Raw genomic sequence first — 16083 nt, forward strand, 5'->3', positions numbered from 1 at the left:
CGATTGCTACAGAGCACCAACGCTTTCTACGCTTCGTGATAGGAGACGACCATCTTCAGTTCGTAGCTCTGCCATTTGGTCTGGCGACAGCCCCACGGGTGTTCACCAAGGTCATGGCGGCAGTGGTAGCAGTCTTGCACTCTCAGGGACACTCTGTGATCCCTTACTTGGACGATCTACTTGTCAAGGCACCCTCTCAGGAGGCATGCCAACTCAGCCTGAATGTTGCACTGGAGACTCTCCAGACGTTCGGGTGGATCATCAACTTCTCAAAGTCAACTCTGTTACCGACCCAATCACTGACGTATCTTGGCATGGAGTTTCATACTCTCTCAGCGATAGTGAAGCTTCCGCTGGACAAGCAGCGGTCACTACAGACTGGGGTGCAGGCTCTCCTTCAAAGTCAGTCGCACTCCTTAAGACGCCTCATGCACTTCCTCGGGAAGATGGTGGCGGCAATGGAGGCGGTTCCGTTTGCGCAGTTTCATCTGCGCCCACTTCAATGGGACATTCTCCGCCAATGGGACGGGAAGTCAACATCCCTGGACAGGAAAGTCTCCCTTTCCCAGACGGCCAAGGACTCTCTGCAGTGGTGGCTTCTTCCCACCTCATTATCACAGGGAAGATCCTTCCTACCACCGTCCTGGGCGGTGGTCACGACAGACGCGAGTCTGTCAGGGTGGGGAGCAGTTTTTCTCCACCACAGGGCTCAGGGTACGTGGACCCAGCAGGAGTCCACCCTTCAGATCAATGTTCTGGAAATCAGAGCAGTGTATCTTGCCCTACTAGCCTTCCAGCAGTGGCTGGAAGGAAGGCAGATCCGAATTCGGTCGGACAACTCCACAGCGGTGGCATACATCAACCACCAAGGGGGGACACGCATTCGGCAAGCCTTCCAGGAAGTCCGGCGGATTCTGATGTGGGTGGAAGCCACGGCCTCCACCATATCCGCAGTTCACATCCCCGGCGTAGAAAACTGGGAAGCAGACTTCCTCAGTCGCCAGGGCATGGACGCAGGGGAATGGTCCCTTCACCCGGACGTGTTTCAGGAAATCTGTCGCCGCTGGGGAAGGCCGGACGTCGACCTAATGGCGTCCCGGCACAACAACAAGGTCCCAACCTTCATGGCACGGTCTCGCGATCAAAGAGCTCTGGCGGCAGACGCCTTAGTGCAAGATTGGTCGCAGTTCCGGCTCCCTTATGTGTTTCCACCTCTGGCACTCTTGCCCAGAGTGCTACGCAAGATCAGATCCGACTGCAGCCGCGTCATACTCGTCGCCCCAGACTGGCCAAGGAGGGCGTGGTATCTGGATCTGTGGCATCTCACGGTCGGCCAACCGTGGGCACTACCAGACCGACCAGACTTGCTGTCCCAAGGGCCGTTTTTCCATCGGAATTCTGCGGCCCTGAACCTGACTGTGTGGCCATTGAGTCCTGGATCCTAGCGTCTTCAGGATTATCCCAAGGGGTCGTTGCCACCATGAGACAGGCTAGGAAGCCCACGTCCGCTAAGATCTACCACAGAACGTGGAGGATATTCTTATCCTGGTGCTCTGCTCAGGGAGTGTCTCCCTGGCCATTTGCATTGCCTACATTTCTTTCTTTCCTGCAATCTGGGTTAGAAAAAGGTTTGTCGCTCGGCTCCCTTAAAGGGCAAGTCTCGGCGCTATCCGTCTTTTTTCAGAAGCGTCTAGCACGACTTTCTAAGGTACGCACGTTCCTGCAGGGGGTTTGTCATATCGTACCCCCGTACAAGCGGCCGTTAGATCCATGGGATCTGAACAGGGTACTAGTTGCCCTCCAGAAGCCGCCCTTCGAGCCTCTGAGGGAGGTTTCACTTTCTAGACTATCACAGAAAGTGGCTTTTCTGGTAGCGATCACATCTCTTCGGAGAGTGTCTGAGCTAGCAGCGCTGTCATCCAAGGCTCCCTTCCTGGTCTTCCACCAGGACAAGGTAGTGCTGCGACCCATTCAGGAGTTTCTCCCGAAGGTGGTATCCTCTTTTCATCTTAATCAGGATATCTCTTTGCCTTCTTTTTGTCCTCATGCAGTTCATCGGTATGAGAAGGATTTACATTTGTTAGATCTGGTGAGAGCACTCAGAATCTACATTTCCCGCACGGCGCCCCTGCGCCGTTCGGATGCACTCTTTGTCCTTGTCGCTGGTAAGCGCAAAGGGTCGCAGGCTTCTAAGGCCACCCTGGCTCGATGGATCAAAGAACCAATTCTTGAAGCCTACCGTTCTGCTGGGCTTCCGTTTCCATCAGGGCTGAAGGCCCATTCTACCAGAGCCGTGGGTGCGTCCTGGGCATTACGACACCAGGCTACGGCTCAACAGGTGTGCCAGGCAGCTACCTGGTCGAGTCTGCACACTTTCACCAAACATTATCAGGTGCATACCTATGCTTCGGCGGACGCCAGCCTAGGTAGAAGAGTCCTGCAGGCGGCAGTTGCCTCCCCGTAGGGGAGGGCTGTCTTCGCAGCTCTGACATGAGGTATTCTTTACCCACCCAGGGACAGCTTTTGGACGTCCCAATCGTCTGGGTCTCCCAATGGAGCGCCGAAGAAGAAGGGAATTTTGTTACTTACCGTAAATTCCTTTTCTTTTAGCTCCTATTGGGAGACCCAGCACCCGCCCTGTTGTCCTTCGGGATTTTTGGTTGTTTTTCGGGTACACATGTTGTTCATGTTGAACGGTTTTCAGTTCTCCGACGTTACTTCGGAGTGAATTTGTTTAAACCAGTTCTTGGCTTTCCTCCTTCTTGCTTTTGCACTAAAACTGGTGAGCCAGTGATCCCACTGGGGGTGTATGGCCAGAAGGGGAGGGGCCTTACACTTTTTGGTGTAGTGCTTTGTGTGGCCTCCGGAGGCAGTGCTATACACCCAATCGTCTGGGTCTCCCAATAGGAGCTAGAAGAAAAGGAATTTACGGTAAGTAACAAAATTCCCTTCTTTTGTGATTTTTTTTTTCTTAGCATTACATATATATATATATATATATATATATATATATATATATATATATATAAAATATGCAATACATTTTTCTTTTATTCTATAGCTTTTTTTCTGTAGGCAAAAAAGTCTGAAAATAGTTATTAAAAAGAAAACTGCAGTTTATAGGGCCTCAAAAATCTAAATGCATGATAATAGGACCTTCAACAAATGCATATGCTGTAGGGTGAAATGGAAAACTGAGATAGGGTATGTGCGCACTAGGCGTTTTTTTCACGCTGCGTTTTTATGTGCGTTTTTGTCTAAAAAACGCACCCGCGGCTAAAAAAACGCGGCAAAAACGCATGCGTTTTTGCCGCGATTTGGTGCGTTTTTTGCTGCGTTTTTGCTCACTGCGTTTTTAATCAGTGCACAATGCCATTAAAGATTGTTGATGGAAAAAAAAAAAAAAAAAAGGTCTGATGTCATTTCCTTCTTCAAAATGTTCATTGTATGCAGGAGAGCAGACAGCTGCAGAACTAGTGTATGCAGGAGAGCAGACAGCAGCTGCAGAACTACAAGTCTCAGCATCCTCCATTCACTAGTGTATGCAGGAGAGCAGACAGCAGCTGCAGAACTACAAGTCTCAGCATCCTCCATTCACTAGTGTATGGAGGAGAGCAGACAGCAGCTGCAGAACTACAAGTCTCAGCATCCTCCATCCAGGACTGTATGCAGTTTTTTGCCCAAAAAGAAAAAAAAAATGACGTGGGCTTCGCCATATTTTTGTATGCTAGCCGGGTACAGCAGGCAGGTACGGGCTGCCCCCAACCCCCAGCTGCCTATTTGTACCCGGCTGGGAACCAAAAATATAGAGAAGCCCTTTTTTTTAATTATTTCATGAAATAATTAAAAAAAAAAAATGACGTGGGCTTCGCCTAATTTTTGTGTCCAGCCGGTGTGAGGTAGCACGGTCGGCTGCGCAGCAGAAGACACGGGATCCAGGCATTAAGGTTCACAGCACACGGTTTTAATGTCCAAACAAAAGTCCATAACACAATACATGTCCTCTCCAGCAGAAAACTCAGGGAGTTCTGTTCACTCCCTCACACCCGGCACACCTGCCCTCGTTCCTGATTCTATTTAACCCTTCCTTCAGCCTGTAGGGAAACAGCATTAACCCTAGAGTGGATTTACTTTCTATCATGGAGTGAGCACAACCGGGGCGAGACATACCGGCCGTCATAGATAACCCCGGTCACAGTCTCACATACCCCCCCCCTCAGTTCAAGCGTGCGGGGTTGAACTCCCGCCATCAAACACGGGCCGCGGGACAAGGCATCGGCGTTGCCCTGCAACCTACCGGCCCTATGTTCAACCGTAAACCGGAAGTTCTGCAGAGAAAGGAACCACCGGGTAACCCGGGCATTCCGTTCCTTGGCGGACCTCATCCAGACCAGCGGAGAGTGATCCGTCACCAAGCGAAACTGCCGTCCCAGCAGGTAATAGCGGAGGGACTCCAAGGCCCACTTGATCGCCAGGCACTCCTCCACTACGCTATAATTCCGCTCGGGAGGGGTGAGCTTCCTACTTAAGAAGGTGACGGGGTGTTCCTCCCCCTGAACCACCTGAGACAGCACTGCCCCCAGGCCGACCTCTGAGGCGTCAGTCTGTACTATGAACTCCTTCCGGAAATCAGGGTGTACAAGAACGGGCTGTCCGCACAGGACTCCCTTCAGGGCCCGGAAGGAGTCCTCGGCCTGCGGAGTCCAGCGCACCATGACGGACTTCTTGCCTTTGAGAAGGTCCGTCAAGGGGGCTGATAGTCCCGCAAAATCCTTTACAAACCTCCTGTAGTACCCCACGATACCCAGGAAGGCCCTAACCTGCTTCGTGGTCAGGGGTCTAGGCCACTTCTGGATCGCCTCAACCTTGTTAATTTGGGGCTTAATCACTCCTTGGCCTATCACGTAGCCCAAGTAGCGGGCTTCCGTGAGTCCCAATGCACATTTCTTGGGATTGGCTGTCAATCCGGCTGTTCGAAGCGCGTCCACCACCGCTTGTACCTGTTCCAAGTGGGTCTGCCAATCGGAGCTGTAAATAATGATGTCATCCAGGTACGCTGATGCATACGCCTGGTGGGGTTCCAGCACTAAGTCCATCAACCTCTGGAACGTGGCCGGAGCGCCATGTAACCCAAAAGGCAAGACAACATAGTGGAAGAGACCCTCCGGCGTAACAAAAGCGGTTTTCTCCTTGGCGGACTCCGTTAGTGGCACCTGCCAGTACCCTTTGGTCAGGTCGAGCGTGGTAAAATATCGCGCCTGTCCCAGCCTATCAATCAGCTCATCCACCCGGGGCATGGGGTAGAGATCGAACTTGGATATTTCGTTCAATCTCCTAAAGTCATTGCAGAACCTTAAGGAGCCATCGGGTTTTGGTATTAGGACAATCGGACTAGCCCATTCACTCCGGGATTTTTCGATGACCCCCAGGCGTAACATTGTCTTTACTTCCTCCGATATGGCTTGTCGTCGAGCCTCCGGTACCCGGTATGACTTCAGGCGTACCTTCAGGTGGGGCTCGGTGACAATATCATGTCGTATCAGACTGGTCCTACCGGGCAGCTCAGAGAAGACATCGGGGTTCTGCTGAACCAACCGTCTGGCCTCTCGCCTCTGTTGCTTGGTGAGGGCTTCTCCAATCCTTACTTCCGGTTCGTCCTCTCCGGAGGTCGCTGGAGCCGGATGTGAACGACCCGAAGAGGAGGGAGGTGGGGAAAAAACAGCCATCAGGCTTTCCCGTTCCTGCCAAGGTTTTAATAGGTTGACATGGTATATTTGTTCAGGTTTCCGCCTACCGGGCTGCAATACTTTATAGTTAACCACCCCTACTCTTTCCTTTATCTCGTAGGGGCCTTGCCACTGAGCCATGAATTTGCTCTCCACCGTGGGGATCAATACCAACACCCGATCCCCGGGTTTAAAGGTCCGCACGGTGGCTTGTCTATTGTAGCGGCCGCTTTGCGCGGCCTGAGCCTCCTGTAAATGCTCCTTCACAATTGGCATGACCGCGCTTATGCGGTTCTGCATACCCAAAATGTGTTCAATCACACTTTTATGGGGGGTGGGCTCTTGTTCCCATGTTTCCTTTGCCAGGTCCAACAATCCCCGGGGATGTCGCCCGTATAATAATTCAAAAGGCGAAAACCCCGTGGATGCCTGTGGCACCTCTCGTATGGCAAACATCAAATAGGGAAGCATCATATCCCAGTCTTTCCCGTCTTTTGAAATCACCCTTCTTAGCATGGTTTTCAGGGTTTTATTGAAACGCTCGACTAAACCGTCCGTTTGAGGATGATACACAGACGTACGCAACTGCTTGATCTGGAGTAGCCGGCATAGCTCTTTGGTCACTTTAGACATGAATGGGGTCCCCTGATCCGTAAGGATCTCCTTGGGCAATCCCACCCGGCAGAACACAGCAAACAACTCCCGAGCTATAAGCTTTGCTGCAGTATGTCTGAGAGGTATCGCCTCGGGATACCGGGTGGCATAGTCAACGATCACTAGGATGTGTTGGTGCCCTCGAGCGGACTTTACGAGGGGCCCCACCAGATCCATCCCTATCCGTTCAAAAGGGACTTCTATAATGGGTAACGGTACCAACGGACTGCGAAAATGGGTCAGGGGTGCAGTAAGCTGACACTCCGGGCAGGTTTCGCAGAACCGTTTTACCTCCCCAAAGACCCCGGGCCAATAGAACCTTTGCAATATTCGCTCCTGCGTTTTCTTGACCCCTAGGTGGCCACTCATCAGGTGTTTATGAGCCAAGTCGAGGACCCGCCGGCGATGCGGCTGGGGCACCACCAACTGTTCTACCCCTACGCCCCGTATTTCATCTACCCGGTAGAGTAAATCCTGCTTAAGAGCGAAATGGGGGTACCTTACCTGGGCACCGGGCAGCTGTGCCACCCCGTCAACTACTGTCACCCGACTCCGGGCATGTATTAACGTAGGGTCCTGGAGTTGGGCTGTCCCAAACGTATCCGGGGACGCCTCCAACTCCGGGATGGGCTCGACCGTCTCAGCCTCTCCTGCCAATACCTCTAGGGGCGACCTATCGGGTTCACACTCTGTCCCTATCATGGTGACCCCTACGGCAGGTGTCCCGGATTCAGGATTGTAGGGCTCAGGTCCCGGACCGACCAATATCTGAGGGGACTTAGGGGGTCCCTTCCATAAAGTCCAAAAATAGGGCAGATCCCTTCCTAGGATCACGTCATAAGGAAGAGTGTTAAGAAGTCCCACCTCATGTTGCACCTGACCGCAAGGTGCTGTGATGGTGACAATCCCCGTGGGATAGTCGCGGCGGTCCCCATGTATGCAAACCACCCCCACGGTGCGTCCTGTGGCCTTTACTTTAGCTCTCAAGGTGGATCGCACAAGGGTCACTAAGCTTCCGGAATCCAACAATCCTGTAACCGGACATCCATTCACCTGTATTTGGCACAAGTGGGGCTCTGTCTCTGGGGAGACCAGGTCAGCGGTACACACCACCTGAGCATACATTGAACCCTGCCGGGTAACCCCACAATCCATGGGCTCCGTGGTGAGTGGACACTGGGCTTCCATATGTCCCACCCGCTGGCACCGCCAACATCTAATGGGGACGGAAACCCCCTTGACGGGTTGTCGTTTAGGGTATAGAACCTTCCGGACCTCAGGAATGGCGGCCGCGGCCTCAGACGGGACGGTAGGGGACTCCTGTACCGTTGTCAGCGGTGGGTCCTTGGCCCTAGGCTTGGAGGGGCCGGACCGACGGGCGGTACGCAAAGTCTCAGTGTCCCGTATCAAGTCCTGCGTAGCCACATGCCGCTCTACCAGGGACACTAATTGGTCCAGGGTACTCGGGTCACCCTGTCCGACCCACCGTTGAACGGTGACGGGTAAAGTGCGCACAAAACGATCCACTACTACCCTTTCCACCATTTGCGCCGGGCTCAGAGTGTCAGGCTGCAACCACTTTTTTACAAGATGCAACAAGTCATAGGCCTGGGAGCGTACGGGTTTGGCTTCCTCATAGAACCACTGATTTACCCGCTGAGCCCGTACATAGGTATTCACCCCCAACCGAGCCAGTATTTCGGCTTTCAGGGTCACATAGTCAATGGCGTCCTCGGCACAGAGGTCCAGGTACGCTTTTTGGGGTTCCCCCGTCAGATAGGGCGACAATACCTCAGCCCACTGCGGGGTCGGCAGCTTTTCCCGCTCGGCCACCCGCTCAAACACCGCCAGGAACGCTTCCACATCATCACCCGGGGTCATCTTTTGCAACGCTTGTCTCACCGCTTTCCGGACGCTGCCGTCGTCACCCGGTCCCGGGGTTGTTGCTGCCGGTCCGGCACGGATCGACTTGGCCAGGAGAACCATCTGTTCTTGGTGCCTTTTTTCCTGCAATTGCAAGGCTTGCTGCTGACGTGCATTGGCCTGCTCCATCTGTTCTTGGTGCCTTTTGTCCTGCACTTGCAAGGATTGCTGCTGACGTGCATTGGCCTGCTCCATCTGTTCTTGGTGCATTTTGACCTGCACTTGCAAGGATTGCTGCTGACGTGCATTGGCCTGATCCAACTGTTCTTGGAGTTTTTTTTCCTGCACTTGCAAGGATTGGAGCAGGTGTGCATTGGTCTGTTGCTGCTGTGCATTAGCCTGAGCCAAATGCTTTAGTATGTCCTCCATGGCGTCGCCGGGTTTGGGCTGTAGTATAGCCGCTCGAATCCAGGACATGCGCAGCTGGGTCACCAGGGATGGATGCTACACCTCACCGGCTGTCATGCCCGCCGATTCTCCACCATATGTGAGGTAGCACGGTCGGCTGCGCAGCAGAAGACACGGGATCCAGGCATTAAGGTTCACAGCACACGGTTTTAATGTCCAAACAAAAGTCCATAACACAATACATGTCCTCTCCAGCAGAAAACTCAGGGAGTTCTGTTCACTCCCTCACACCCGGCACACCTGCCCTCGTTCCTGATTCTATTTAACCCTTCCTTCAGCCTGTAGGGAAACAGCATTAACCCTAGAGTGGATTTACTCTCTATCATGGAGTGAGCACAACCGGGGCGAGACATACCGGCCGTCATAGATAACCCCGGTCACAGTCTCACACCGGGTACAACTAGGCAGCTGGGGATTGGAATCCACAGTGCAGGGTGCCCATGCTTTCTGGGCACCCCCACTGCGAATTGCAGTCCGCAGCCACCCCAGAAAATGGCGCTTTCATAGAAGCGCCATCTTCTGGCGCTGTATCCAACTCTTCCAGCTGCCCTGAAGCCGGGTGGCTAGCTAGGTAATAATGCGGTTAGGGCTAGCTGTATAGCTGGCCCTAAGCCCGAAATTCATGGTGTCACGCCAATATTAGACATGGCCACCATGAATTTCTAGTAATGATAAAAAAAAACACAACACAGAGAAAAATATTTTTATTAGAAATAAAACACAACACAATTAGTGACTCCATCTTTATTGAAATAAACCCCCCTCCGCAGTAATCCTGGGTCAGGGTCCCGCGCCGTCCAATCCAGATCCAATATCATCTGATCGGTTTGCTGGAAGGCATACCGATCAGATGATGTGTCAGGATCAAGTGCCTGAATCACATCACACATCAGCTGATTGTATAAAAGCCGATTATACAATCAGCTGATGCATCAGTAGAAAAAAAAAAAAAAATAATACTCACTTATGTGCTGTGGTGATTACCGGCAGCTCCTGGAGCGATCGATTGGACAGGAGTCTGATCCCGTCCGATCGCTGCCGGAGCTGCCGGTAATCAGCTGATGAAGTCCCCTGACGGCAGGATCAGCTGATAGCCGGCCGGGCGCGAAAAAGCCGGCGACACCGCGATCAGCTGATGCGTCAGGTGACTGCATCAGGTGATCCACCGCCAGGTCCTGCAAGCAAGGTCCTGCCCTGGGGAGACTGCACACAGCCAGAGCGGCGGGACCGGGAGGAGGTGGGAGCGGGCATGGCACCGGGACCCTGCGGACAGGTGAGTATATGACATTTTTTTTTTTCTACTGTTCACTTTGGTTTTCGCCACTGCCTCCACCTCCCGCCCAGACATGGCGCCGCACGGAGCTGACATGCACAGGACGGGAGGTGGAGGCAGCGGTGACGGTACCGGGAGGATTCATGCTTCTGTGTTTACCAACAGAAGGAATCCTCTTCCTGTACACGTCACTGTAGTACCCACCCCTTGCGTTTATAGCGGCGTTTTTAGTCATAGAAACGCGGCTATATGCGTTATTCATTGCGTTTTTAACATCTCATTGAATTCAATGAGTGAAAAACGCAGTGGAAAACGCAGAAATAATTGACATGCTGCGTTTTTGTGGTCACCACAAAAACGCAGCTAAAAAAAAACGCTGTGTGAGGACAGCACTTCTGAAAACCCATTGACATTGCTGGGGAAGCAATGTCACTGCGTTTTCAGCACAAAAACGCGGTAAAAAACGCCGCTAAAAACGCGGCAAAAACGCCTAGTGCGCACATAGCCATAATCAGCGGCTAGAAGTTGGTGGAAGCACATATATTATAATGGCCACGGCAAACTACTTGTCACCAGTGTTTTCTGTGCCCTACAAAGATATGGATGTAAGAGATCTGGCACATGCTCTTTAGGTAGATCTTTCGGCAAATGCCACTTGTGCAGCCGGCACTGCAGTACATTGTTATATTACTAAGACTTATAAAAGCAATTTGAATCTTTTTGTTTTTCATTTAGAAACAATGTCAAGGATCCAGAATAGGCCGTATGGGACGAAGCAATATGAGCAGTGGATTGTTGACACCCAGAAGAGCTGTCACACATTGCAGCTGGAAGACAAAACCATGGAGAGTCACATCTGTAGCACGTTGTTCACATACACTGAACATTTACGGGTACAGTGTCCTATTGTTGCATATCTTTCTCACACTACTACTACTACTATTGTAATACTGCAGAACCACAATGATCGGGCAATTCCTGTTACACAATATTATGAAGTTTAAAGGGAAGCTATTCTCCTTACATAGCCTGAGACATCATTCCAGCATGCCAGTAAGGAGACTTTCTTTATCGTTCCTTTGGGAGACCCAGACCATGGGTGTTTAGCTTCTGCCTCCGGAGGACACACAGTACTACACTTAAAAGTGTAGCTCCTCCCTCTGAGCTTATACACCCCCTGGTGAGCCAGTCCCAGCCAGTTTATCGCTTTGTGTTCAGGAGGCATACATCCACACATGCATGCTCATATGATTTTTTGCTTTTTGGAAAGAGATTGAAGAAATGCGGGTCCACGTCTGGACTCCCGGCATGTCCCTTCTCACCCCACTGTGTCGGCGGTGTTGTAAGGTTGATTTCCAAGGCTGGAGCCTTACATGCCGTGCTCCTTCACCATCCCTCCTGGGCTCTGGCTTGAAGTGGGAGCCAGCACGGTCTCCATGCCTGGCAGGAGACCGGTCTCCATCCACAGCCCCTTGAGGATTCTGTTGGACCGGAGCACTCATCCCCAGGGACCTGGCCCTGCATCTCAGCAGCTAAGTACCTGAGACGTTTATGTGTTGGGGGTCCCTGTTCTTTATTGTATGGGGAGAGTATGCTGAATGTATTTATTTTGACATTTCCGGCGGTTTCTCTAGCTTTCGCCCGAGAACCGCGCTGACGGTGCCTGCGTGTCGGCCTCGCCGCTTAAATTTAGGCCCCGGCTTTGCCGGAGGCCTAGTTTCTGTTAACTTCCCTCGCATGTCACTCATGCAAGAGGGACAGGCACGGCTCCTCCCGGCGGCCGTTCTGCACAGGGGAGGGACACTCCCCACTGCTGGGGCGTGTCTCCTCTCCTGCAGGTCTATGGCCTTCCAGTTCCCGCTCCCCTACAGGAACGCCCCCTAGTCCCGCCCCCTCTCTTCGCTCCGACGGCCATTTCTCAGGCAGAGTTCACTCTGCGCTGGGCCTTTCTGCACTCTGCATCCCTGCTGAGGTGCTGTGCATTGGGGGTCCGGGCTTCGGGATCTGGAGGGCACACAACACCGCTTCCAGCGGTCTGGTAAGCCACAGCCGGTCTCCGGTTGTGCACCTCTGTATATTCTCCCTGGGGTTCATTCTCTTGCAAAGCCCCCACTCCAGCAGCATGTCTCACAAAAGGAGCAAGGCTCCAAAGCTTTATTCTGTATGCACTGCATCTAAGCTCCTGCTGCCTGAGCCGAGCACTTGTCCACATTGTGATGTTTGCTCTAACTTGGCGGTGCCACAGCCTGGAGTCTCACCCCCAGTGGTCTCTCAGGCTGCTTCTGCACCTGTGGCTGAACCCCCGGCCTGGGTAGAGTCCTTTTCTAGGTCCATATCCCAGTCATTTGCTGAGTCCATGGAACTTTTGTCCAGGACTTTGATGAATATGCATCAGCCCTCCTCACAGGGTGCCTCTAATACTCTTGCCAGAGGATCCCTATCCTCTGACCTCCATCCATCAGAGCTCACAGAGGATTCATCATCAGGTCCCAGACCCCGTCCTTCTAAGAGAAGGCGCAGGGTTTCCTCCCCCTCCTCATCCCGCGGCTCTGACTCAAGAGCTGACTCGCAAGATGAGGAGGATGCCCTCACGGGGGGCTCGGAGGCTATGTACCCCATCGATCTCTCCAAGGGTGACTCAGATTTTAGTGACTTGATTGCTTCTATTAATTCTGTACTGGATCTCAATCCGCCAGTCTCAGAGGAGCAACCCTCTCTGGCAGAAAAGCATCAGTTTACCTCGCCTAAGAGAGTAAAGAGTGTGTTCTTTAACCACTCCAGTTTTCAGACCGCTGTGACCAAACCCAGGGCCTGTCCTGACAAACGCTTTCCAAAGCGTGGTTCTGATGACCGTTTTCCCTTTCCACCTGAGGTGGTCAAGGAGTGGTCGCACTCCCCAAAGGTAGACCCCCCCGGTGTCTAGGCTCTCAGCCCGGACCGTTGTGTCGGTGGCTGACGCACCTCACTTAAGGATTCCACTGACCGTCAGATTGACCTTCTGGCCAAATTTGTGTATGAAGCTGCGGGGGCCGCGTTTTCCCCGACTTTTGCAGCAGTGTGGGCTCTCAAAGCCATCTCTGCTTCTCTAGAGGAGATGCATTCCCTCACTAAGGAATCTATGCCTGAGATGGTTACCTTAACTTCTCAGGCTTCAGCTTTTTCATCTTATGCCATGTCTGCCATGCTAGAGGCTTCTCACCACACTGCGGTGGCTTCAGCTAATTCCCTTGTTATCCGCAGGATCTTGTGGCTTCGAGAGTGGAAGACAGATGCTTCTTCCAAGAAGTTTCTTGCTGGGCTCCCTTTTGCTGGTTCCCGGCTGTTCGGTGAACAGCTGGATGAAATTATTAAGGAAGCTACTGGCGGGAAGAGTACTTCCATGCCACAAACCAAGACCAGGAAACCCGCCCAGGGTAGGAATCAATCGAGGTTTCGTTCCTTTCGTTCCTCCAACTGGTCGTCCTTTAAGCCCTCCGCCTCGTCCGCTAACTCAGCTAAGGATCAGAAATCCAACTGGCGCCCAAAAGCGCGTCCGCAAAAGACCGCAGGAGGTTCTGCCACTAAGGCAGCCTCCTCATGACTCTCTGCCTGCTCCAGCCACGTCCTTAGTCGGTGGCAGGCTCTCCCACTTTGGCGACGCTTGGTTAAAACAAGTCTCTGATCAGTGGGTGAGAGATATCATATCTCACGGCTACAGGATAGAATTCTCTTCCAGCCCGCCAAACAGATTTTTTCTCTCAACTCCCCCCTGCTCCAAGGCCTCCGCCTTCTCACAGGCCGTGGCATCCCTGCAGGCAAACGGAGTGATTGTACCAGTTCCCACTCGGGAACGGTTCAGAGGTTTTTACTCAAACCTCTTCCTAGTTCCCAAAAAGGACGGTACCTTCCGGCCCATCCTGGATCTCAAGCTTCTCAACAAACATGTTCGGGTGCGGCATTTTCCCATGGAGTCTCTGCGATCAGTCATTGCCTCTATGACCCAAGGGGATTTCCTGGCGTCCATCGACATCAGAGATGCCTATGTACATGTGCCAATCGCAGTTTCACACCAGCGTTGGTTACGTTTTGCCATAGGAGAGGATCATTTCCAATTCGTGGCTCTCCCCTTCGGGTTAGCCACGGCCCCTCGGATATTCACCAAGGTCATGGCGGCAGTGATTGCGGTCCTGCACCTCCAGGGGTTGGCAGTGCTTCCTTACCTGGACGACCTTCTGGTCAAGGCTCCATCCAGCGCAGACTGTCAGTGGAGTGTCTCGCTCACTCTCGTCACTCTAGCCCAATTCGGGTGGCTTGTCAATCTTCCCAAATCCACTCTGACTCCGACCCAGAGTCTCACGTACCTAGGGATGCAGTTCGAGACTTTGCTGGCACTTGTGAAGTTGCCCTTAATCAAACAGCAGTCTCTCCAGCTAGCGGTGCGCTCTCTGCTGCGGCCCCGCCGTTATACCCTCAGGCGCCTGATGCAGGTGCTGGGTCAAATGGTGGCGTCCATGGAGGCTGTTCCCTTTGCCCAGTTCCATCTGCACCCTCTGCAGCTGGACATTCTCCGCTGTTGGGACAAGCGGCCTTCCTCCTTACAGAGGTTAGTGGCTCTGTCGCCACGGACCAGGAGCTCTCTTCAGTGGTGGCTTCGGCCCCTCTCCCTGTCCCAAGGGCGCTCCTTCCTGGCCCCGTCCTGGGTTATTCTCACCTCGGATGCCAGTCTATCCGGCTGGGGAGCGGTATATCTCCACTACAGAGCACAGGGCACTTGGACTCCGTCCGAGTCAGCCCTGTCAATCAATGTGCTGGAAACCAGAGCCGTGTTTCTAGCTCTCCTAGCTTTTCACCACCTGTTGGCGGGCAGGCACATTCGAGTCCAGTCAGACAACGCAACAGCGGTTGCCTACATCAATCACCAAGGCGGGACACGCAGCCGCCTGGCAATGATGGAGGTACAACGCATCCTTCAATGGGCGGAGGACTCCAAGTCCACCATATCCGCAGTCCACATCCCAGGCGTGGAAAACTGGGAGGCAGATTATCTCAGCCGTCAATGCGTGGACGGTGGCGAGTGGTCCCTGCACCCGGCAGTGTTTCAGTCAATCTGCCGCAAATGGGGCACTCCGGACGTGGACCTAATGGCATCCCGTCACAACGACAAGGTTCCTGTTTACGTGGCTCGCTCCCACGATCCTCAGGCCTTCGCCGCGGACGCTCTGGTTCAAGACTGGTCCCAGTTTCGTCTGTCCTACGTGTTTCCCCCTCTAGCTCTCTTGCCCAGAGTCCTGCGCAAGATCAGAATGGAGGGCCGTCGAGTCATCCTCATTGCACCGGACTGGCCCAGGCGAGCTTGGTATCCGGACCTGCTCCAACTGTCCGTAGAGATGCCGTGGCATCTTCCAGACCGTCCAGACCTACTCTCGCAAGGTCCGTTTTTCCGCCCGAATTCTGCGGCCCTCAAATTGACGGCGTGGCTCTTGAGTCCTGGATTTTGACGACTTCTGGTATTCCTCCTGAGGTCATCTCCACTATGACTCGGGCCCGTAAGTCTTCCTCCGCCAAGATCTATCACAGGACTTGGAAAATTTTCCTGTCCTGGTGTCGCTCTTCCGGCCATCCTCCTTGGCCATTCTCTTTGCCGACCCTTCTGTCTTTTCTACAGTCCGGTCTGCAGCTAGGACTGTCCCTCAACTCTCTCAAGGGACAAGTCTCAGCTCTGTCAGTATTGTTCCAGCGGCGTCTCGCCCGGCTGGCTCAGGTCCGCACCTTCATGCAAGGCGCGTCTAACATCATTCCGCCTTATCGGCGGCCCTTGGATCCCTTGGACCTTAACTTGGTCCTCACGGTATTGCAGAAACCCCCTTTTGAGCCTCTTAGGGAGGTTGCTTTGTATCATCTTTCTCAGAAAGTGGCCTTTCTAGTTGCCATAACTTCTCTCAGGAGAGTCTCTGATTTGGCTGCGCTCTCCTCGGAGTCACCTTTTTTAGTTTTTCACCAGGACAAGGAGGTTCTCCGTCCGACTCCGGACTTTCTTCCTAAGGTGGTCTCTCCCTTCCACCTTAACCAGGACATTTCCTTACCGTCCGTCTGTCCGGCCCCTGTTCATCGCTTTGAAAA

The 16083-nt window shown here is 53.1% G+C and overlaps 1 protein-coding gene across 1 annotated transcript in view; it reads left to right on the forward strand.

The window, feature by feature from the left end:
• RIGI (RNA sensor RIG-I) overlaps positions 1-16083 on the forward strand; it is a 233708-nt gene that overhangs the window by 140298 nt on the left and 77327 nt on the right. The window contains exon 13 of the mRNA XM_075316231.1: positions 10720-10877. Coding sequence (XP_075172346.1) covers positions 10720-10877 — 158 coding nt within the window. The remainder of the gene's footprint in view (positions 1-10719; positions 10878-16083) is intronic.

This window comes from Anomaloglossus baeobatrachus, chromosome 1 (genome assembly GCF_048569485.1).
Source record: "Anomaloglossus baeobatrachus isolate aAnoBae1 chromosome 1, aAnoBae1.hap1, whole genome shotgun sequence".
In the NCBI taxonomy this organism is placed as follows: Eukaryota; Metazoa; Chordata; class Amphibia; order Anura; family Aromobatidae; genus Anomaloglossus; species Anomaloglossus baeobatrachus.